Source organism: Bombus pascuorum, chromosome 15, assembly GCF_905332965.1.
Source record: "Bombus pascuorum chromosome 15, iyBomPasc1.1, whole genome shotgun sequence".
Classification (NCBI taxonomy): domain Eukaryota; kingdom Metazoa; phylum Arthropoda; class Insecta; order Hymenoptera; family Apidae; genus Bombus; species Bombus pascuorum.
The window spans coordinates 4116457-4140953 of record NC_083502.1 but is presented as its reverse complement, the minus strand read 5'-3'; the positions used below and the strand labels follow the sequence as shown (position 1 = coordinate 4140953).

The window sequence follows — 24497 nt, the reverse complement described above, 5'->3', positions numbered from 1 at the left end:
ATTCGTCAAAATTGTGCTTATCATGTTTTTTACCTGTGATCTTCATATGCGAATAACGACCATGCTTCTTACTACAGATCCATAGGCTACACGATGTAACAATAAAGTTTACCTTTTCATACAAAATTCAACAAGCTTTCATTGAGAAATATATCAGAGTATTCTATTAATCGGCCCGATTCAAGAACTTTATTGTCAGACACGTGTACTGTCACCTATAGTATTATCTTCAATGCAGCGTGCACGTGTTAGGACAAGGCACGACAAGTAATGTAGTCAGAAAGCATATCAGACCCTTGCGAGTAAAGATGCAATTAACCCCGCATTGAGAAAGTGAAAACGCTAATAATCGATGCACCTTGATTTCTGCGCAAGCTGGTGCTCCAGGAACGGCCGGATCCGTACCAAATCCTTTTATGTCCGACTTCCCTTCCCTTGGTTCCCAGTCAACGCAGTCAAACGCAGCCGCTTTCGGTCTCTTCGAGCAGAGTGCCGCAAACGTTGCCGCTAATGTGAGCGGTGGCGATGGCCAGCAACAAGGGCAAATCGGCGGAGACCTGTTCAGTGCTGGCGGCCAGGCAGATCTCTTTGGGGGCGACTCTGCAGTGCTCAGGACCGCGGAGGGTGTCGCTGGGGACGCCGCCGCGGAGGCGGCATCCTCTGTGACTCTGACCTCCGGTAAGTCCACTGCCACGCCGCCTCCCAGACCGCCGCCTCCCGCGACAGCGATGAACGGTACACCTAGACCAACTTCGCCTACAATGTCCGGAGCGGCAGCTGGGAAACTATCCACTGGAACGTCGAGTACCACCGCCGCCGCTCCAAGTAAGAGCGCGTTCGACGATCTGAATGATAGCATTCGTATGGCACTGGGCGGGTCTCCGTCAAGACCGGCACCTATATCTCAACAACTACCAACCGCCGCGCAACAAGCACAGCAACCTCTGCAACAGGGTTTTGGCATGTTCGATATGGCTGCGAATATGGCTGCCACCGGGCAACCGGTCATGCCTGGAGGGCCGATGGTCGGCTACGGTATCCCAACCCAAGTCCCGGCGGGGTACGGGTCTCCGGCTAAGCAGCCGACCTCAGGTGACGGGAATGTATAGATGACTATCATCAGTTTGCATGTCAGAGGAATCAGTGATGCTTTCCAGTGGCCCTCATGAGCCTGTGTACTCTTGTGTACCTTATGATTAATTCTTTCACGCTAGATGTTACATATAAGCAATGTTGTACTTTAAAATGAAGACTACAGAAAAGCATGATAAGGTGAAATTCCATCTTTATAATATTTGTACAATTTTTTGTGGAATCTATATTTCATTATCAAGAATTTTCTATCAATATTGAATTTTACTAATTTTATGTAGACTACCATCCACAAATAGTTGCATACCTGGCTTAAGTTGGTCAAAAATTAATAATAATAATAAAATAATACTTTTGGAAGAATGATAGGCATAACGCGGTTAAGTGATAACTGCATCTATTTTTATTAAAACTAATTTTAATACAGTACATCTTCCTTATAAAGACAAAAAAGAATATTTTTTTAATGATTGACCAAAAAGATCTTTGCTTCTATAACTTCCAAACATTTGGTTGTGAAAGGATTAATGTTTGCGATATTTTAGTGTAAAAAAGGGGATCTAGTAATTTAGAGATAATATAAAGAAGTGAACCAATCTTGCATTATTAATGTTTATATAATGATATAATAATTCTGGAACAATATGGAGAGGGAAAGCAAATTTGTAATACCAGTTTCAAATTTGTCACAAAAGTACAAGCTCGGAGATATACAGCATCAGTGATTTGTGTATCTGTTCTTGGTATGTGAAGTAGATTTTCACTGAATTGTTCATAAAGGTTGATTATTTAACGCATTTGTAATGCTTGGATGTATACCTGCTGGTACTGGCATGATGTCTTTGGAAAATTTTTACAATTTATTTTTTTGGAAAATGTAGAGATATATTGTAAGTACTACCTGAATTTACTATTTAATTACCAATGCATAATATATCCAATAGATTGTGTATATATTTGAAATATTCCTTTTTCTTTACATTTTTCTCCTACTATTTTTAATTTTTTGCAGTTGGATATTAATAAGTCGATATTTCAAATTAAACTGCAAAGAATTAAATGACTATATATTGTATATTTATTCCATATAATACAATGATAAATGAATATATATTACCTTTAGTTAAGGTAATGATACACGTATTCGCACTGGTATACTCTGTTAAAGTAAAAAGCATGGCTTTTCAAGAGTTACGTACTTGCAAATGTTGTAAATTTCATATATAAAATTACAAAGGATATGTTCTTTTATTCTATTATAATTTATCCCAGTTAATTGCAAGTAGTTCAATTTTACCATCGTTTTTATCGAAATCCATGCTTTTTTATGTTCGAAAGTTTGGTTCTTCTTTGTGTATCATTCAATGTGGAATAGGAACATGTAATCGTGGGTTATGCTTGATGGGGCTTTGGCTGATGTAGATGTTGCTTAGGTTTTGACAGTTTGGGCATGATGCTGATGCCTACCACTGTAGCTGGAGATAATAATATTTCAGCAGCAGGACAACAGCAGAATGCAACATCCACTGGCAAAGTCCTGACTGGAGATTTGGATAGCAGCCTTGCTAGTCTTGCTCAAAATCTGACAATCAACAAAAGTGCGCAGCAGCAAGTCAAGTAAGGTGTACAAAATTTTTTGAAGACTTGATCTTGAAGACTGGAAAGTAGTATTTTTGTTTCTTTTAGGGGTATGCAATGGAATTCCCCCAAAAACGCTGCTAAAACTGGTGGCCCAGCTGGAGGATGGACACCACAGCCTATGGCAGCTACGACTGGTGCTGGGTATCGCCCAATGGTGAGTTCGACGTGGTGACCAGTTCTCCAGTGCTATATCATTATCAGCACGCTGTCGTTGGACGTAATATCTTGGTTATCAGGGTATCACGACCCCTACTATTTTTATATTACATGTCAAATATCTTTATCTACTCTCGCCATTTGTTACTGAATCATTATTAGCATGTTATTTTTTATCGTTATAAGATTATTATTTATTGTAAATAATTATCCTATAACGATACCTAATAAATTATCTTCGTCCTCGGACTTGCGACACGATCTTGTTTAATTCGTTTTATATTTCAAAGCATAAAAGTAGTCGATAAGGGAGTTTAATGTCAGGAAAACACTTACGAGTAATTTACAACGTTTATATGACCGTAGATTATCGTAGCACGCTTGCTTTATCGCTCACTAAGCTTTCACATAATCAATGATTACGATAGATCCTTGTCCTTTTTAATACTCTGAAACACTTAGCTCGGTTATCGTGTTGCACGTTTGGATGCACTGTGCATTATTTTATATTCAAGTATCACTGTAACACTAAACACAATTATTGAAAGTTCACGAGATAAACATCTTAAATATAAATTACACTAGACTTCCTTTGAATTAAAATAAATTAGAATTGTAAAAAACGTTGACCACCTTAGTGCAGGGTAAAGAGGAAATGAATATTAGAATATAGAAAACATATTCGTCGATCCATACACTTAGCTATACAATGCATGCATGGCATATGGCATGCTACCTGCTGTTACAGGGACAAGGAATGACGCAACTCCCTTCAACTGCTATGGGCTTCTCTCCCCATACTGCACCATTGGTAAGTTCCAGTTTCCATGGAATTAAATATGGTAAAAAAAAAAAAAAAAAAAGGAAGTGAACATATCGCTTGATCAAAGGTTTGACTTCACATTGCTGTACATAACAAGTATTGTTACTAATTAGTTCCCTGAATAAAAAGTTATGCCATTAGATGATTATTGAATGTATAAATATGACAACGTTTTTTTTTAGTTACTGATTGTAGAGGAATAGTTCATAGAATTTTGTAACCATTATTCTTATCAATGTATATTATATCCTTAATATTTCCCTGCTTTGCATTTATTCATATGTGTGATGCACTTGAGTGTTTGATTTAAACTACTTTCTCTAGCAGAGTTGTAGGTTTTTCATAAGTATGTTGTTGGATTATTGCGTATGAAATATCCTATTGTATAATAAACTCAATACTACTTTCATAAATATCTATTGTACACTAGATTCAGATTTGTAAAAATGTAAATACACTACTTTTGCTGTTTCGTATATCCACACATGTGTAAAGTGACACAAAACCTACAATGCAAACTAAAACAACCCAAATACAAAATACTAAAACACAATGAGCTCAATATATATTGATTTGATTGAATATAAATGTTCAAATGTTGAAAGCATTGTTAACGAAGGGAAAACAATTACTGGAGATAGTTGGACTTGGAGTAGTAAGAATTCCAGAAGTACAGATACAGTGTATCTGACCAGTCGGCTTTCTGGTGTCCCTAGGGAATGCAAGGTGTGCCAATGGGCATGCAGGGCATGCAGGGCATGAGGCCAATGATGAGCACAATGCCTGGTGGTCCTGGTGGCATGATGGTCTCAGGAGGAGCTGCATCAATGATGATGCCCAGCACAAATCCCATGATGGGTGCTAATCTTCAGCAGCAACCGCAGCCACAGCAGCAGCAACAACAATCCCAGGCTGTTCAACAGCCGCAAAATAATCAAGTCCAACTTGATCCATTTGGTGCTCTGTGAAGAGATTAGGTATCTATATGCTATGCCCTTGTCATGAAGAGAAATGTCAGTGACAAAACTGTGAATTGTGATTGGAATTAAATAGACATTCTGGAAATTAAAAGGTCTCCTGATTTCTTACAGTGATACGTAACAAATTTTATCCACTAATTCACCTAATTGAATTCTTGGATTTTAATCAATTCGTTTAATCAATTAGTTTGTAAATAAAATAGAAAAATAAGCCAAATGTATAGACTTGGTGATTTTATTCTAGAGAGTTTTTCTTAAGAAGGAACAAAGCTATGCATATCAGAGCATATTGTAATGAATTGTATCTGTATATGTTTGTGATTAATATATAATATAGCATGATTATGCGAATCTGTCCAAAGGCAGCTTTGTTTGTAAATGATTAACAGCTGTTGAACAGATTTCATTTTACACAAGATACTTGTCTAACAATGCACAGTTCCATCTGAAGTACATACATAATTCCTATCAGGCTCATTTACTAATGGCACCAGTTTCTAGTTAACATTGTCTATCTGCACTCAGTCAACGATTCAATAACTTTACTCATAAAATGTAAAAATAAAGACAGCACATCAAAGGATTGCAATTTGATTATTAAACAGATACAGTGTTTAGTAGCTTTTGGATAAGTGAAATGGTAAACAGTTAAGAAGGTATGAGTTAACTTTTAATAGATACAAAAAGATATTGTATTATATAATATCATTCTTTATCAAATTTTATAGTTATAAAAGAGTAACTTAAGAAAACATGATCACCTATCCAAGAATTACCATGTTTAATATTAGTAATGAGTTTGACAGTAATCTTCATACGACTAAAAATGATTTTTTCTTGCAGGAATTCTGATTGGAATCGAGCAAACGAAGCACCAACTTTGTAAATACCGTGTAATATGCCTAGGAAATGTGCCCTGCTTGCTCTTGTTATTCTATGTCATCCGTAACGAACCGGCCCGTCCTCACGAAGAAAAAAGGAGAAGAAGAACAATATTGAAGTTTATCGTTGGATTGTTCTCCAGGAAACGCGACGGCGCCGACGGATTCTCTTTAATATACATATTATATATATATATATATATATATATATATATATATATATATATATATATTTCTACTGCTGATTGAGTATAATCATATATACGGATTTACTCAGTTTACGGCGGTTGCCTTACAGAGATACGCGTAGTCTCAGTGTATACATACATATATATACATAGTCCTGCGGGACGACTAAAAGAAACAAAAGATAAAAAAAACGAAAAAAAAAAAAAAAAAAGAGAGCTTAGAGACAGAGTTATGAAAAATGAAACATGAAAAATGAAAAAAAAAAAAAAAGATTGTACGAGCCGTATTACGTTTAGAATTCCATGAGGTACGTGGATGCAACTATTCCGTATGAGTTGACTGTGATAGTATTGCATCGACATTGTAGTGTTTTCCAGTGATCGAAGGGAGAGCTGGAAGAAAATGAGGGAGAGCCTGAGAGAGCGTGTACATGTATATTTGAGAGCAAGAATGAATGGAAGGTTGAACGAAGAGACGGAGTTATTAATGAAAGTGTTTGGGTACAGAAGGTAGGAGGTCCAAAGTAGTTCCGTACAAGCTTTATATATACTGGAACGTGTATAGAGTTTAACTGAGAATCATCTTTCCGTATAATATATTAAGAGCAACTATGTTGGAGTTGGTTTTAAGTCATGTCGATTCTAAACGTATATACACATCGTGGAAAATTATACATAGTTGGCTGATGCATGATGTATCCATATTAAAGATGTAAAGTACGTACGTATTTTGCGTATACATGTGCACACACGCGCGCAATTGTGCAGGTGCATACGTACCCGACTATATTTCACAATTCGTGCGAGAAGATATAACGTTAAAAATATAAATATTATCTGAAAAAGAAAAATTATACATATATATATATAAATGTATGTGTATGTATATGGCGTAATCCTAATAATGGCGCACCCGTGTCGCTCTGTTTCATTTTTTCATACTATCTTTACCGGTATATATTTTGATTTCGACTCAGGGCGCTGAAGCAGTTACGACGTATCCTTTATTAAAGTATTAAATACTAAACGATATACATATATATATATATATATATATATATATATATATATATATATAGCGAACGAGAGTGAGATTGTGCGAGTGAAAGAGATATAAAATGGAATGTTAGGTGGTCTCACTAATGTTCTTTATCCGTATACCGTTCCGAACTGTCTTAATTAGGTAATTAAAACGAACTATATATACAAGTTAAGATTATGATACTCATGCGATAAATTATAATGAATGTAACACGCGGATCTACGATTCAGTATGGTACTATTAATATATAGTCAATAATTCCTGTTCTAAGGTCTAATTCGGGATTCATTTCATCCCCTTGGCGCGTGCAGCTACCTCCATGAACAACGTTTGCTATATATTACCGAATACATTATATAGTAATATAAATATCTTTATTCCTGTCTGGAATTCGCGACACTCGAAGAGGCTGCACGAGATCCTAAGCGGAGAGAAAAAAAGCCCTGTAAATTGTACCAACTTCTTTTACTTTATTCCCCGTGGTGTTGCATCTGTAAACATCCTTTCTGGCTGATTCGAATGGCGTTGATTAGAGGAACACTGGTGTATAAGAATGGAAAGGGAACCTAGAGAAACTGGAAGTGAGACTTGAATGTTTCGCGGTCACTGGAACCTACCTATTTGATACTCTTTCAATGACCACTATGATTTGTGAATTAGCAGCGATTTTCGCTTTATTTGGAGAAACTACGAACGATGTAAAGCAAGTGCTGGTTTCTAAGATTCTATGAATTTTTACAAAAGTTCGGTAAAATCATTTGACAAAATTGAAAAATATTCTTTAATCGATGAATTTATAAAATTACATTGGCAAATCGAGTAAAACATAGCTGTTTTCAGCACAAGAGGAGTTTCTTGATCAAGATCCCAATATTATGACTGCAGAAGAGAAGGCTGTAAGAAAGGAAGAGCGAATTGATGAGAATGTGAGAAAGTTTAGTTCAAAGCGTTGGACTTTGGGAGGTCAGGAGTGCACAGATGTTTCTTTCACATTGGACCACATGCATAAACCACATTCAAGATCCAAGAGGTACAAATTATACTTGTTAAAGTTTAGTACGACAAATGATTTCTCAAGTAATGAATCTCTTTGGTGAAGCGAGGTTAAGAGGTTCCCAATTCTCTAAACATGATTATTCAAGGAATTTGTGCACTCCTGATGCGAAGTTTGTGTCTGTGACTTATTTAACTTAGGTGTTCTTGTATAATATGGTTCTTGCAGTTGGCGGAAGTAATGGCCATAGGAGACTAGATCATAAAGTACATGTTCAATTAACGACTACAGATCATGCAAAAAGAAAACTGGTCACCATTAAGTTTAAAAGGGTGGTCTCTGTGTTGACATTCTGCGTAACCTTGGAAACTTTCCTTTCGTACAGTAGAACCTCGTTAATCCGAATTTCTTGTATAGAAGAAAACTTATTTCGAATTAGTAGGAGTGAGGTTTGAATTAATGAGGTTTTATTTTCGGAGGAGGAACTGGACCGAAGAAATTCTTGAACAAACTACACTGATAGGTAGAAAAGTTTCTTCGATTATATTTTTCTTAACTCTATTTGCAAAAGAAAGAAATAGAGAAGGGAAAATATTTCTACGAAGAAACTTTTGAATCGTGACGAACGTGAAAGAAAATCTAAATCGAAATAGTTAAAGTGGAACATCCAATGGAGTTAGGGTTAACGAGGTCTCACTTCGCACAAAAGATGTGGAAACCATGATAATGCAGAACTTCGTTATTTCGGAGTCGTCCAGAGTTGTCCAGATTAGCGAGATTGTACTATATTATCAACGAAAAGTGGAGGAGAAAGGAAATTGTAATTCTCTTTAGGCTTGGGAACAGTGGAATAAATGTAAATCGATCTTTTTATACTACATGCTTTAGCTTTCTTTTCTTTTGTTCTGAAGAGGTTTGGTTATACGATCATGTAATGCGTTAAGAACAATGTTTTACATTGCAGTACACAAAAAACATACGTTTGTGTAAACTTACTGGTGATCGAGTGTAACAGGACAATATTACATATACATATATAACACATATTTTATCGAGGATTATAGGGCAGTAGTGATCCATGTAACTCTCCCCTATAAGCTAGCGAAAGGCAAGGCGATATTCAGAGAGGGACAAAACGAGAAACGAACGCTATATCAATATTTTTCGTCGATCAGCCATTAACACGTTCAGTGTTATGAAACCCAAGAATGATCTCCTAACTTCTCTGTTCTTACTGCGTTCCAACGTCGTGGGATGAATGTTGAACAACACATCATTAACGATCACTAATTGACTGAAAAGGGTCCAGTAGTATTGTGATTTGCAACTGGTAGAGTGGAGTCTGAGTGATACGTAGCTCAAAATGATACTCAAATGCTATGTAACTTATATATTGAGTGAAATTATAGTGCCCCTCTTTTCTTTTTTTGTACCAATAATTACTTAATATTTCAATTATTTTGAGCAACGTAATGGTAGCCGGCAGAAGCTGTATAATCTATCTTCAGTCTCTAGCTAACATTAGGTTAAATAGTCGCGGAATCTAGTAGACAGTAAGTTGAACTTATTGTCATTTAACTCTATTTCTCATTAATTTTCAAGTGTACAGCCTATTCCTGGATAGAAGTAAATATTTATATCCATGATTATTGTAAATACAATTAGATACTTAGTTAGATGAATTGTACATATCATTAATTTCTTCTGCGAGAGTCCATTCTATCCGATTGTAAGTTGATGTTAATACAATGTTTAACTTATTTACCAGTAAATGTACAGGAATGTAAGATTAGTCGAGGGCACTGAACGTGTTAAAGAGCGTCATCTTGAGGGAAATCCTGTGTAAAGTCGCTAGCCTTTAGCGGAAATATTTTGTTTAACGAGAAAGTAAAATGAGAGAGAATGAGAGAGAGAAAGAGAGAGAGAGAGAGAGAACTAAAAGATTGGACGAGCTCGACCGAATCGATATATCGGTAGCAAAATAGAGAGTCTATAGAAACACGGAGAGAACCCGCTATTTTTTCTGATATCGTCTAATGGGAAAAAGGAAACCCTAGTATGCCATATTATACATCTCGTTTTTTCGTTCTATCTTCTGTTAGGACGTCTCTCTTTAACGTAAGTAGTTATAATTCATGCGCGTGAAATTCAAAACGGAAGAAGTACACCGACTATAAAATATATTAGTTGAGATGCTATTATTTACGGTTAATTTGTATTAATTGTCATTGATATCATTATGCGCTACGAATATGTTGTAAACGATTATTATGTAACACATGAATGGCGTTTAATAGAGTATTTATTGAAATTAATAGATGTGTCCATTCTTCTTCGTGAAAAGAGAGATAAACTAACATTTACTTTATCCTAACACGCTTTATCTTTTCTTTTCTGTAACTAAATATTTACTAACAATAATATATGAAATGCGTTTAATAGAATATTTGTTAAAATTAGCGAATGCGAGTCCACTCTTCTTCATTGCGAGGAAGAAAGAAAGATTAACATTCGCTACGTCCATTTGTTGAGTGACTAGATTACTTCAACAATTCTTTTTACAGTTATTCTAAAAATTTCTGTACTTTTTAGTTTTAGAGTTATTCCAAGGATTACTTTATTTAGTTGTAACAACAGCTTACATTAATTCTCTTCAATAATTACTCTAATCTTCTTCCATTTACCCTGCTATTTAATTGGTAGAAAAATGTCAAATTATTTTTAGTTGATCAACAAAGAACAGCTTATGGTTCAAAAGTACTTTGAAGTGCTGTTCAGGAGATTAATTTAAAAGAAGAAGAAAGGAAATTCTATTTCATAATGATGATTCATGCAGAAAAATACTATGTGTCATGCAGACAATGATGAAAACTAGGTTTGTAATGGAAATAGTCGCGGACGTAATTTTCCTTTTTTGTAACTATCTTTATTGCAGATGGTGGGAGAGAGTGATGTAGAAACGCATTGCAACGATGGTTTGGAAGTTCAGTCAATTTATACGATATCCACGCGACGATCGTGTCGTAGAGGTTGTCTTGCCGAAAACAACTACAAAGTTTTCTTCGTTGAATTTGCTGTTCGAATACTTGCGAACATGGATGATATTCAGAGGAACATTAGGTAAGTGATTTCACAATTTCATGTAACGATTACTATGTCAACAATTGTATCTAGAATTTTATATAGAAATATCTATGGTCTTTTTCTTATATAACTATATATCTATATAAATAGTACAAGATATTTGCTGCGTGTAATAAAAAATATCAACATATAATACATTACATAATATACGTAATGCACTGTAAAAGACTATTATATGTATTATATGTTTTATATAAAACATTTTGAAATACCACTGCCATTTCCATGAGACACAGCTGACACGATTTATATTGATGAAATTCAAATGCGATCCAAGAATGTATGTGAAAGCTAAGAATTCTATATCAGTATTTATCTATTCTATATTGGTATTTAGCTATGAATTTAAAAAATGTCAAAACTGAAAACCTCTGGTTCTTCTGTTAGAAAAACGTGAAAAATTTTGAGAACTAAGAATGGAAAATTTGAAAAATAATAATTACTGACTATTATTTTTCTAAACTACATCTCTTTTCCTTTTCTTTTTTACTTTTTGTTAAAATTTTGTGTTCCTATAAAATTGTAAAAATTAAATCATTTAAACAACTTTGTAAGCTGTTGTTACAACTAAATAATTATTTTCTACAAGTTGCTTATCTTTCTTACAAGAAGATAATTGTTTCCCAAGCTTCCAAATAGTTTTATATTTTCACTGAAGAAGTTATCCAGGTCGTATCACTTTTGACAGTAGAGTTGCTTGCACAACGTTTATAAGTATTAGATCATAGATGTTCTGTGCTTCTGCTCGTTCGAGCTGAACAGCGTGCGATTGTTCGCATGATTCTGTCTACAGTGGAGAAAGTTACAAACATTGTTTGAGATCCGATTTCGTTAAGCGCCCAATGCCAAGAAAAAGTGAACGACTCTTTCTGGTCCTACGATAAATCCCAGATCCTTTCACGAAAAGTGAAAGCCAATCGTTGTTTGTAAAGAAGCGATCGATGCTGCTGAAATTTACAGAAAACAGCTCTTTGAACGAAGTTAAAAGGGATTATTTCGAATAACAGAAATCGTTTACTTTAATTTGTCATAGTCGAATAAGCGAATTACAATATGCCGTATAAATTGAAATTTGCACATATTGGCTGTTCATTGAAAAAAGAAAACTAGCATTTGTCATGAAACAAGTTTCAACATCCTGATTCAAGATTTACATATATTACGAATCAAAGATGAATTTCTGCGATTTTGCATATTTACTTCTAAATTTGCAAAATTCATGAAAAAAATCAACTTTGCACTTAAACCAATGAAGCGATAGGAGAAAGATTTTATTTAGTTTCTCGATTCTTTAAGATCCTCGAATTTCATTCTCTCGTGTCGTATAGATGTTAATTATTAATTTTGTCAATGTTTTTGAATTTTTCTCTTTCCTATGCAGTAAAGGAATAACTGATTGTCAAGTGTAGAGACCAGATTAGATTAGATTAAATGGGATTAAATTGGATTAGATTAGACTAAATCGGATTAAAAATTGAATATAATTGAAATATAAATATAGAGTAGAAAACTTCGCGAGAAGAAATGTTACGTATCGTGTAAGAAAAGTTCGAGACCATGTAAAACAATTTGCACCCTTTTCTAATTCCTTTCTATAATTTAAAATTATATAATTATGTTAATAATAATTATATTATATATAATTTTATAATATAGTATTATAAAAGAGTTAAATATAATTAAATATAATATTATAAAAATCTTCCTTTAATAATTAATATTTAGATATTATAATATTATATTCTTGTTAATATTATATCTAAATATCAATGACTAAATAGAAACAGATTTTTCATTGGTAAAATAATAGTAATTCAAATATAAAATAAAATATAAAATTTCACAAGTAAAAAGAAATATACTGTAATGTATTTTATATTGTATTGTATTATATTACTGAGGTCTATGCCCATTATAATCTTATTGCGAATGTGCAATGTGCACGTTTGATACATTCTATTTCATTATACATCACTGTTTGGTATCGATAATGGCACAACCTTCAACCACTTCAAATTTCCTTTTATCGAATACAAGGTCCATATTGAGCTTCTATGTTTACCATCTAATGTAATAAATATTTAGCCTGCAATTAGTATTTTCAGTAATGTATAAATTAAAATATTTCTTCTCTAAAATTTTCATTTCTTATTATTATTTCATAAAAATATAAATAATTTAGATATAATAATTCGCAATTATGATGGCAAAAATGATCTATTTATCACGTGAACAAATGGTTTTTTGCAGGAATACAAAATTAATGTTCGGCTTACAGATAAAAAATGACAATGTACATAGGAAAATACGAAGAAGCCGATAATATGACCTCAATTATCAGAGTTAATTTCTTGTAAAAAAACAAAAAGTTCATTATGTCATTTCAAGTAGATACACTTATGCAAATCCCCGACATTTTTAACAAGGTGAATAATCAACGTATAATTTGCTACAAATTGTTTAATGTTGAAAGCCAGGGTATTACACGATTGCGTAAAAATTGGTAATTGGTAATCTATTATCGCAATGAAATTTCATGTTTAAAAAGTATAATCGTGTAATGATTAAGTATCTTTTTCATTGAAGTATTGCTACTATACATAGTAGGTAATGTGACATAAGTATTGCTTTGCTAATGACCATTATTCCAGTACTGATGATACAATCACCAAGAAGGCGATTCCACGCGAGGAAAACAAATGGAAGATAGAGAATAAAATTCTTTTGTTACATATGACGCCTTATTTTCGAGAAGATCGAGTCGGAAATTTCGTCGAGTATAGTCAAACTTAATTAATCTCGAACGGGACAGAAACGAATAACCGATAGCAAGTTATTCGAGTTAAAGTGGGTAAAAAATGTAGAGAAAAACTCATACATACAATTTTTCGTTTTTGAAGAGATATTAGTCACTAAATGGAAAAATACTTTTGCAGATAAAATAATCTCCTGCTGATTGTTAACTTATATCTATATTACCTAAATTTACATACAACAATAAGTCTTTGAAGTCGGTTTCTTCGACAACGAGGCTTCAAATGTAAAAAAATGTATTTTAGACATATTTTCTCATGTAGATTACTCCGTTCTTCGATTGTGCTATCAGTCCTTGGACATTCTGTATACGAGAATGTTAGATTCTGTGGAAATATAGAGGAATATTATTATTAGAATGTAGCAAAATTTGTTAAAAAATAAGAACGTTAGATTCTATGGGAAAATAGAAAAATAGTATAGTAGCATATACTATTATTATGATATAGTATAGTGATATATTAGTATATACTATGGTGTAATAGCATACTAGTATATAGTACTATACTATGATATATTAGTTTAGTAATACAGTAGTAATAGCTATATACTAGTATATAATAATAGCATATATTATTGCTAGTATATTACTAGTACCATCCGTACGTTATTCAATGTTTCGTGGATGTGATTCATAAAAATACGAAAGTACTATTAGAGTACAGAAAAAAAGTATTATTATGCAAATATTCCATGAAATATCTTCCTAATTATACTATAACTGATCTTCAGATGAGATGGAAAACAAGATGGAATGTACATTACACGGTCGATTTCATCTACATATTTCATAACTTTCTCATCACATTTGCCAGAAATGATGTTTAATATATACATATATAATAGCACTAACGATTTTAGTACTGTTACTAGTATATATGATATTAGTATATTATTTCATCTACCAAATATTATAAGTGTAATTTAACATATTTTTGCATACTGTATGCGTTACGTAGATTATTGAATTTTACTTTCAATTCCCAGTCTAACTAACATGCCTGAAGAATTATGATTACGTAATAACTGATGGTTTTTTCTTCATTTTAAATCGCGTTATCGCTTTATCGCCACTTGGGATAACAGATACCGTTGCTCATATATGAAAGTCAATGTTATGTGTTATGTATTACACGACGTTCAGTATAAAGTGTAATCTTCTATAACGTGCCATTGTTATCAATCAGAGTTCCCTCGCTATTCGGCCGACTATTACATAAGATCATTAGAAATCGCGTTTGGATAACGTGTGGTATTCGCTCATTCCCTACACTTAGATGCATCTATTCTACGTATAATTTGTGGCTTGTCATTGGACTTAATAAGTGGCAAGAAATTCTAGTATTGCTGTGTTACACACAAGATTATTTTTGCGTTTGTGTATATCTGAAATTCAACATATTCAACATCATGATGGAAATCATTGTGGATACATTGTAATCTTCTGCATGATCCTATAATTTTAGTAGACTTTAGTACAAAATCATTTAGTAAGATGTTCCATACAAGAGTATCTAATACTTGTATTAATATACAAATTGTTTGTGCCAAAATATAAATTACTATCCAAATGATCTATGTTAATATAATTACATATATGTAAGAAATAATAATTAGTGTATCTACTCTGAGTAGAATATTAAAGTATTTACTCTAATTGAAATATTTAATACTTTATCAGATTTTAGTACAAATAATTTTTATATCAATACAAGTATGTGTTAGATGCTATTAATTAGAGTATTTACTATAATTGAAATATTTAATATTTTATTAAGAAAGATTTATCCAGATAAGATCTCTTTATCTATCAAAAATTGTTAGTCTTTTTTACTAATAAATTTATTCGAAATATTTTTATATACATATAGTTCCTAGGTTATCTCATTTCTTGTCTATGTATTTCAAATTAACTTTATAGACATTACGGCAAATAATACGACATGACTAATAACATTACGATAATAATAATGTATATTATAATATATTCTGTTGTTCAAATAGATAGAAGAGAAAATTAATTACTATAGTTATTCTAATTATTACAATTACTGGTTATTCAAAATTTCTGAAACAAGGGTTCAATATTATCTTTCTAAACACAGAAGTCGATTTTAAGTCCTTTTTAAAAATAGTATTTGTTCAAACACTTAATTATAGTTTCAAAACTTTTCAATATTTTGTAAGTTATCAAAATAATTCTAATAATGATCTGTTTCTAACAGTTTACCTTTCTGATATTGTAATTTATGTGTTTGTAATTTCGTTACAAATTTCGAATTATATTTCTTACCTCGCCGAAAGATTAGATTACGTTTTATTGTACCCAATTACTAAGATTTTTTAAAATACTATATTTGTTTTTTTACTTATTAGCATATATCTAGAGTTTATTTATTACACATACTTATCCCTCCAATAGATTTTATCCAAATGATCAGCTCCATTACAATAATAGAATGAACTATTTTATTATAGTATATAAAGTGAACCCTCTAATGCTTTATATGATTCAGAACGAGTTTGTCTCATTAATGAGACAGAAGTATTCGTTTCAAGTTTAAAAGAAATCAGTAGAAGAAAATTAAACTAAATACGATGCTATGAAAGTATAATAAGTATAATATAACATAAAATATAGATCGTGTTAACATCGAATATGACGCCTACCGTCCTTTTGTTGAAATTAACATTAAGTTCTACTATTCTATTCTAATTTTACTATTCTATTGTTCTATTATATTATATCATAAATAGAATATATAATATTTATATAATATCATTTATATAATATTATAATATTATAAAATATTTGTGATTACATATATATATATATAATTATTATAAATTTTTATAAATTTTTAAAATTATTTTATATAATTTTATATTTTTTAATTTATACATTTTATTTATAAATTATAAATAATTGTGTGTGTGTGTGTATCTCGATTTACTAGTTAATGCAAAAATTATTGTTACAGCGATTCCAGGAAGGTTGTAGAGTTCACCATCAATGGGAAAACTTACACAGGTCTGAATCCAATAATTAAAGTTAATTAAAATCATTCAAAAGCAGAGTAGAAGCAATAATGATATTGATGGTATAACCATTTTCAGTGACAGAAAAGATCCCACCTGGAACATCTTTGAACGTCTTTATCAGAGATTATGCAAAACTACGAGGAACTAAGGCTATGTGTCATGAAGGAGGCTGTGGTGCTTGCATTGTGTCGGTGGAAGTCAAAGGTGAGACAATGTCTGTGAACTCTTGCCTGATACCAGTTTTGATCTGCAATGGGTAAGTTTCAAATTAATTATATTTTTTAGAATTAATATTCAGATTATATTTTTTGTATTGCTCACTTTTTTAGATCTTATTTTAACATTCTTTTTTAATGCAGCTGGGCTATTAAGACGATCGAAGGTTTGGGTAACAAGCAAGAAGGCTATCATACCCTACAAGCATCATTAGCAGGCAAAAATGGCTCCCAATGTGGTTATTGTTCACCTGGAATGATAATGAACATGTATAGGTATTTCTACCTTTTACATTTATATTCTTATAAGAATTGAAATGTTATTTTAATATTGTAGATCATTAATATCAAATAATACGTTAATATAAATTTGACAAATAGGTTTAATTAACTTAACATTTTCAGTCTACTGCAAAGTAAAAATGGAAAAAACTTAACAATGAAACAGATAGAAAATTCTTTTGGGAGCAATATATGTCGTTGTACTGGTTACCGACCAATTCTGGATGCATTCAAGGCATTTGCGAGCGATGCTCCGAAAGAGCTTATTAAAGACATTCATGACATTGAAGTAAGTCAGTGATAATATTAACATTAAGATGTGAGTAGATCTTGAAACATAATTCCGTATTTATTCTCGAGTAGTAGATGTAACAGATATCTGTTATCTCACTGATAACATATCAGTAAGAAGATAATTTACGCAATATTTCTTATCTGATAGATAGATATACAACTTCATATTGTTTTGTAAACAAACAAACGGTAACAAGATTGTAAAGAATTTCAGGCGCTTATTGATGGGCAACCCACCGCCCATTTGTGGCTTATCAGCAATAGATAGGTGGAATAAATTATATAATTTACATGCTTATATAATTTATATAGTTCATATATTAATTTACATAGTATATACAGTCTATTATAGGTTTTATTAATGTATTATAGACTTAATTGAAGAAATGGAATCTAAACAGAAAGCAAGTATCGTGTTTATATTTTCTGTGTATTTTTTCAAACAAACCAAAAAATTGTTTCATTGCTATTCACCACCAGTTTATACTTCCTTCAACTTAATCTCTTCCGATCTCCCTTGACAAAAAATTGTTGTTATCTAGGAATTATTCAAAATAAAAGCCTGCAAGAAAACTGGTATGCCATGTGAAAATGGTTGCAATGGTTGCTACACGCTCATCCAGAATACAGAAGCTAAGATTTCCATGAAATTGGATGGTAGTCAGTTCCATAAAGTTCTAGCAGTCAATGATTTATTCACAATATTTCAGAATAATCCAAATGCGAGTTATGTTTTGCATGGTGGTAACACCGCACATGGTAATGATCAATAACCATTATTTTACATGAAAACTACACGTGAAGCTATTAAGTGACGAAAGTCAAATAAAAAATTATCATATTTTTCCCGTGTGGTTTCCATATTATACTTATTTGTGCTCTATCTACATTAAAATTCTTTTTTCTTTACAGGTGTATATCGAATGAAGACACCGGATATAAGTATTGATATTAACGACATAGCTGATCTGCGTAATATAACAAAAACTGACGACGCTTTGATTATTGGAGGGAATATTTCACTTACTGTAGCAATGGAGACTTTTGAGAAATATTCAAAGGAACCAAATTTCGAATACTTGCAACACTTGGCCAAACATATCGATTTAATTGCTAGCGTCCCAGTGAGAAATGTAAGTAAATATAATTAACAGTGTACGATAAACCCAAACCACTGATGACATTTTATGTTGCAGGCTGGATCTGTAGCAGGAAATTTAATGATCAAGCACACGCATCGTGAATTTCCATCAGATTTATTTTTGATATTGGAAACTGCAGGAGCACAAGTGCATATAGGTAACTGAAAAAGTTCAAACAAAATTATTTGAAACATTTATGCATATTCTCTGAATTGATATAAAATTTATTATTTAAATATTGTTTTCTATGAAAAGTGGAAGCTGGTAGCAAAAAAACTAGTATGAATTTATTGAACTTCCTAAACTTCGACATGAAGCACAAAATTATATACAGTATAATGTTGCCAGCTCTTGGCAAGGAATACGAGTACAGATCTTACAAGGTATGCCTTTGTGTATTGATATATTTAGAATCATTGGATTACCTGGAATCATAGATTTCATTGGAAGATTTTATTGGACTGTAGATAATGCCACGAGCACAGAATGCCCATGCTCACGTGAATGCAGGGTTCTTGTTTAAATTAGACGGAGCTGGAAAAGTGCTCGAGAAACCGAACATCATAATTGGTGGAATAAACGAGGATTTCGTAAGTAAAACTACAGGTTTGCTTAGTAATGTAGGTTTAAATCAAAATTGATTTTTCCAGCTGCATGCATTAGACACTGAAAACTTCTTAATTGGGAAATCCATCTTGGACAAACACGTAATTAAAGATGCTTTGGATAAATTAGATAATGAACTTCATCCTGATCATGTCCTACCTGATTATTCTCCAAAATTTAGAAAAACACTTGCAGAAGGACTTTTCTTTAAGGTATATTTCTGGATGAAAACTATTAAAATTATGAGTAATTGAGTGTTCATGTCTGATCAGAGATGCAACATTTTTTGTAGTATATTCTAAGTATTAAACCTGAGAATGTGGATCCAAAAGCACGCAGTGGTGGAACTCTATTGGAGCGTGGATTATCTTCAGGCAAACAGGACTTTGATAGTGATAAGAATTTATGGCCTTTGAATCAGCCTTTGCCAAAAATGGAATCAATATATCAAACATCTGGGGAAGCTCAATACTCAAATGATATTCCACCATTGTCAGATGAAGTTTTCTGTGCTTTTGTTCTTACCACAGTAGGGAGTGGGAGACTGGATAAGATAGATGCTTCTGAAGCATTGGTATTATTTTCATGATTAATCTAATTGATCTAAAATATTTAAAAAATCGTCAATTTCAAATCTTATTACTTATTTTATTTATTACTTATTTTTATAACATAAATCCAAATATTCTTCCAGAAAATGAAAGGAGTAATTGCTTTTTATACTGCCAAAGATATTCCTGGGAAAAATGCATTCATACCAGCAAGTGCTCAAGAACTAATGTTGAATTACGATGAAGTAGTAAGTTGATTCATAAACAAGTATGTTATGAATACACTGTAAATATTTATTCAAACTCATATCTTTGTAAATAGAACTAAAAAAGCTAGGACTTATATAAAAATTTGTTTCATCTACTAAGTATTATAACACATATTGTACCTTGAATGTTTTATACATGCATTATGTACATTCTGTGTATTTTTTCTCTTTTAAATTTGCCATAAATGCATAAAAATCCGCAAACTATAAATGTCTAAAATTTATAACTTATTCTTATTTTTTGTTGTATCTTAAGCTGTTTGCGGATAAAAATATCGATTATGCTGGGCAGCCAGTTGGAGTGATCGCTGCGATAAGCTACACGATTGCGAATGAAGCAGCACAGAAGGTACACATTTCCTACGTCGACTTCGCGCCTGAAAAACTATTGTTAACAATTGAAGATGTGCTTGCATCCAAAAACCAATCCAGAATACTTCAATCAGCTAACGTTGAAGCGACGAACAAAGGTGTGTACACAAAATATTTATTTTAAATAAAATATTTGATTAATATCTCCTTTTTTATAAATTAATGTATTTTATGATCATTTACTTATAGACACTAACACAACTGATTATCGTTATTTTTGATTATATCATAGGAAATGATGTGACACACGTGATAAAAGGAGAATTTAGATGTGGAGGACAATATCATTATACCATGGAGACTCATACTTGTGTCTGTGTGCCAGCAGAAGATGGTATGGACGTTTATCCAGCGTCTCAGTGGATAGATCTGATACAAGTAGCCATAGCTGAGCTTCTCAATATAAAAAACAACAGGTAAGACATACGAAATATTGATTACAAATAAATAATATTTAAAACATTATTAGTCATATAAATCTTATTAAATAAATATTAAATAAATATTAAAAATAAATAATATATAATGTTTTATATTTTAATGTCATATTTAATATTTATTTAATAATATTTATTTAATTTACTAATGATATTTTAAATATTATATATATAATATATTAATATTAATATTTAATACTACGATTCCTTAATTATTAATTACAGTATTAATATAAAGGTGAAAAGATTAGGAGGGGGCTATGGTGCAAAGATAAGCCGTGCCACACATGTTGCTTGTGCTTGTGCCTTAGTATGCTACAAATTAAATCGACCAGCTAGATTTGTTATGTCAATAGAATCTAATATGCAAGCTATAGGAAAGCGTTATGATACTCGTCAGGAGTATGAAGTTGGTGTAGATGATAATGGTCGCATTCAATATTTAAATTCAAATTACTGGAGCAATGCCGGTTGCAATTTCAACGAATTCCATGCACCTTTAGTTGCACTACATATCACTAGGTGAATATACTTGAACATATGTTATAATAAACAGTTTAAAGTAGTTGATTCTTTGTATTTAGTTGTTACGAGCACTCAACCTGGGCCTACACAGGCTTTGAGGTTAAGACCGACCTGCCTTCTAACACTTACTGTCGAGCCCCAGGTATTTCAAATTACTATGAATAATAAATTGTGACGTAGCAAAAATAATGGTAGCCTCCCTAAAATTAAGTTTTCTAATTGACAGGTTCGACAGAAGCTGTGGCTATGATAGAAAACATAATGGAGCACATAGCAATGACTATTGGAAAAGATCCATTGATGGTTAGGTATGCAAATATGCATGAGGACCATAAAGGTGTATTGCAGTCTATGATAAATGACCTATGTCAAAACGCGGATTACGAGACGAGAAAGAGAGCTGTAGATTCTTTCAACAATGTAAGGGAGTTCGAATATCCACCATGAGTTTAGTATACATAATATGAAATATTAATTAATTAAATAATTTTGTAACTTTTATAGGAAAATCGATGGAAGAAAAAAGGAATATCTTTGATACCCTTAATGTATCCTTTACAATTATGGGGACAATTCCATGCACTTGTTTCAATTTATGCTAGGGATGGAACAGTTTCAATTACTCATGGAGGAATTGAATGTGGTCAGGGAATTCATACCAAGGTGCCAAAAAATATAAATATAATAAAATATCTTAATAGTTTACATGTATTATAATAAATTATTGGTAGTAATACACAAATTACTTAGTTAATATAAATTAACTATTATTAATAATACATTTATTACAATAACAGTTTGTTACTTACATTATTTTTTCACTACAGGTAGCTCAAGTAGCAGCACATACTTTGGGTATCGATTTATCATTAGTTACCGTAAAAGCAAGCAACAATCTAACATCTCCAAACAACTTTGTTACTGGCGGTAGTATTACTAGCGAGAGTTGCTCATATGTAAGACTTATTTTCATTTATTAATACATTATACAAAAAAGTTTACATATATAGTGTATCATACAAAATGTAGCAAAAATAGTGTAAACAATGTGCAAAATATTTCTACAAAAATGTATATATAAAATATTCAGAGAGTATTTATTATAATACTCTTTAAATGAAACAAATTTCTTTAGTTATATTCATAAAAATATAAAAATGTATAAATATTTAGTAATAAGACTGATTTCATTCCTCAATAATTGGTAATATTATTAAAACCTAATTTCTCGAGGATTCTATTTTCAAGAGACCAAAATCCATTTGTACTTGAGCTATATACAAATATTTTTAGAGGTCCCTTACTTTCCTAACATCTTGTATTTAGGAATACCTATGTATATGTGTATTTTAACAATTTTAGGCAGCTATGATGGCTTGCAAAGAACTGATAAAAAGACTTGAACCTATAAAAAACGAGTTGAAAGACCCCTCGTGGCAACAATTAGTAATGACAGCACATACGAAAGATGTCGATTTGTGCGCCCGATATATGTATGTACTTCCAATAGTTAAATAGCTATAGAAATATTAATCGTCTTCCGAATATTTACGAAATATATTTTATAGGTTTACTGCAAAAGATGATATAAAATCTTATCCGATATACGCGGCAAGTATTGCGGAAATTGAACTGGATTTATTGACTGGACAGCACGTATTACACAGAGTGGATATAATTGAGGATGTTGGGAGAAGTATGAATCCAGAATTAGACTTAGGACAAGTGGAAGGCGCTTTTATGATGGGTCTCGGTTATTGGACCTCCGAGGATCTAATTTATGATCCCAAAACTGGTCAGCTGACGAATTATAGAACCTGGGTATGTTATTAAATTTGTTTAACCTAATATATGGAAGGCTGAGAATTATAGTTGTATAAATCAGTTCATTACTACATTTTATAAAATAGTGTATACTGTTTATTACTATAAAAAATATAATAATATAAAAGATATTATCTTTTCAAGTCATAAAAGTGGTTCGCGGCAGAGAATAAAATTCTAACTTAATTATGGAATGAAAGAGATGATACTTTTAAAAGTTGAGGTACATAATTGCCATATTACACGTAAAAGGAATTTTTGAAAAATAAAAACTAAATTTTTGCAGAATTATAAGCCACCCGGCGCGAAAGACATCCCCACCGATTTTCGAATTTATTTCCGTAGAAATAGTCCTAATACGTTAAGCGTTCTTCGTTCAAAAGGTAAAACAACAAGCTGAAACAAATGGTTAATAACTCTAAGTTCGAGATGTTAAACTTGGTATTTATTAAATTCTATAGCTACTGGTGAACCACCATTATGTACGAGTTATGGCGTACTTATTGCAATTCAAAATGCGCTTGAGTCAGCAAGACGAGATGCTGGGTACAAAAATCCTTGGAACAGATTAGGTAATGAAAAATTATTAAAAAGTATATTCTTTTGTTATTGTGTGTGTGTGTGTGCGTGCGTGCGTGCGTGCGTGCGTGCGTGCGTGCGTGCGTGCGTGCGTGTGTGTGTGTGTGTGTGTGTGTGTGTGTGTGTGTGTGTGTGTGTGTGTGTGTGTGTGTGTGTGTGTGTGTTAATGTAGCTTCACATAGTTTTATATAATATAATCTAATCGTACTCTTTTTTTCACAGATGGTCCCGTTACTACCGAGAAAATTCTATTGAATAGCTTAACCAGCAAAGAGCAAATGATATTTTGAGATAAAAATTTATTTTTGAATGAAAGACATACTTTTGTTATGCCTAATGCACTTTTAATAATTATATATCATTACATACAGTTATTAATAATAAAGAAATGTAAAAATATAAATAATTATTTTTATCTTACAGCACTTGATATGTAACAATAATATAATAATAATATTAGACAATAAATATTTCTAAAATTGATATATCGATTTCAGAAATTTGTACATATTTAAATTTCTACGTTAAAATGTGAAAAAATTTGCAAGAAATTACCCATAAACCACTATCCTATCGCACAGTTATGTATGTAAATATGTTATTC

The 24497-nt window shown here is 32.0% G+C and overlaps 2 protein-coding genes across 25 annotated transcripts in view; both read left to right on the top strand.

Moving 5' to 3' along the window:
- LOC132914846 (phosphatidylinositol-binding clathrin assembly protein LAP) overlaps positions 1 to 10112 on the top strand; it is a 32113-nt gene extending 22001 nt beyond the window's left edge. For 7 of the 23 annotated variants that reach the window (XM_060974309.1, XM_060974307.1, XM_060974312.1 and 4 more), the window contains 6 exons: positions 376 to 1092; positions 2526 to 2709; positions 2779 to 2887; positions 3638 to 3700; positions 4429 to 4689; positions 5536 to 10112. In XM_060974309.1, coding sequence (XP_060830292.1) covers positions 376 to 1092; positions 2526 to 2709; positions 2779 to 2887; positions 3638 to 3700; positions 4429 to 4680 — 1325 coding nt within the window. In that variant the 3' untranslated portion in view covers positions 4681 to 4689; positions 5536 to 10112. The remainder of the gene's footprint in view (positions 1 to 375; positions 1093 to 2525; positions 2710 to 2778; positions 2888 to 3637; positions 3701 to 4428; positions 4690 to 5535) is intronic. The other 16 variants (XM_060974331.1, XM_060974327.1, XM_060974329.1 and 13 more) reach the window with 8 other exon arrangements.
- A 652-nt stretch (positions 10113 to 10764) lies between these two features.
- LOC132914842 (uncharacterized) lies at positions 10765 to 24230 on the top strand. Of its 2 annotated transcripts, none has more exons than XM_060974279.1 (25): positions 10765 to 10917; positions 16737 to 16786; positions 16873 to 17053; positions 17157 to 17288; positions 17418 to 17583; positions 18131 to 18347; positions 18501 to 18721; positions 18785 to 18887; positions 18986 to 19113; positions 19198 to 19320; positions 19381 to 19548; positions 19629 to 19910; positions 20031 to 20135; positions 20413 to 20626; positions 20761 to 20944; positions 21191 to 21487; positions 21550 to 21632; positions 21717 to 21910; positions 21995 to 22153; positions 22318 to 22446; positions 22853 to 22983; positions 23059 to 23311; positions 23601 to 23697; positions 23776 to 23886; positions 24116 to 24230. In XM_060974279.1, exons 1-25 carry the CDS (start codon positions 10892 to 10894, stop codon positions 24181 to 24183), a joined length of 3822 nt encoding a protein of 1273 aa, XP_060830262.1. In that variant the 5' UTR covers positions 10765 to 10891; the 3' UTR covers positions 24184 to 24230. The 2 variants fall into 2 exon arrangements, with proteins under 2 accessions (XP_060830262.1, XP_060830263.1); XM_060974280.1 differs by lacking the exon at positions 10765 to 10917 and adding an exon at positions 15151 to 15191.
- The last annotated feature ends 267 nt before the right edge of the window (positions 24231 to 24497 follow it).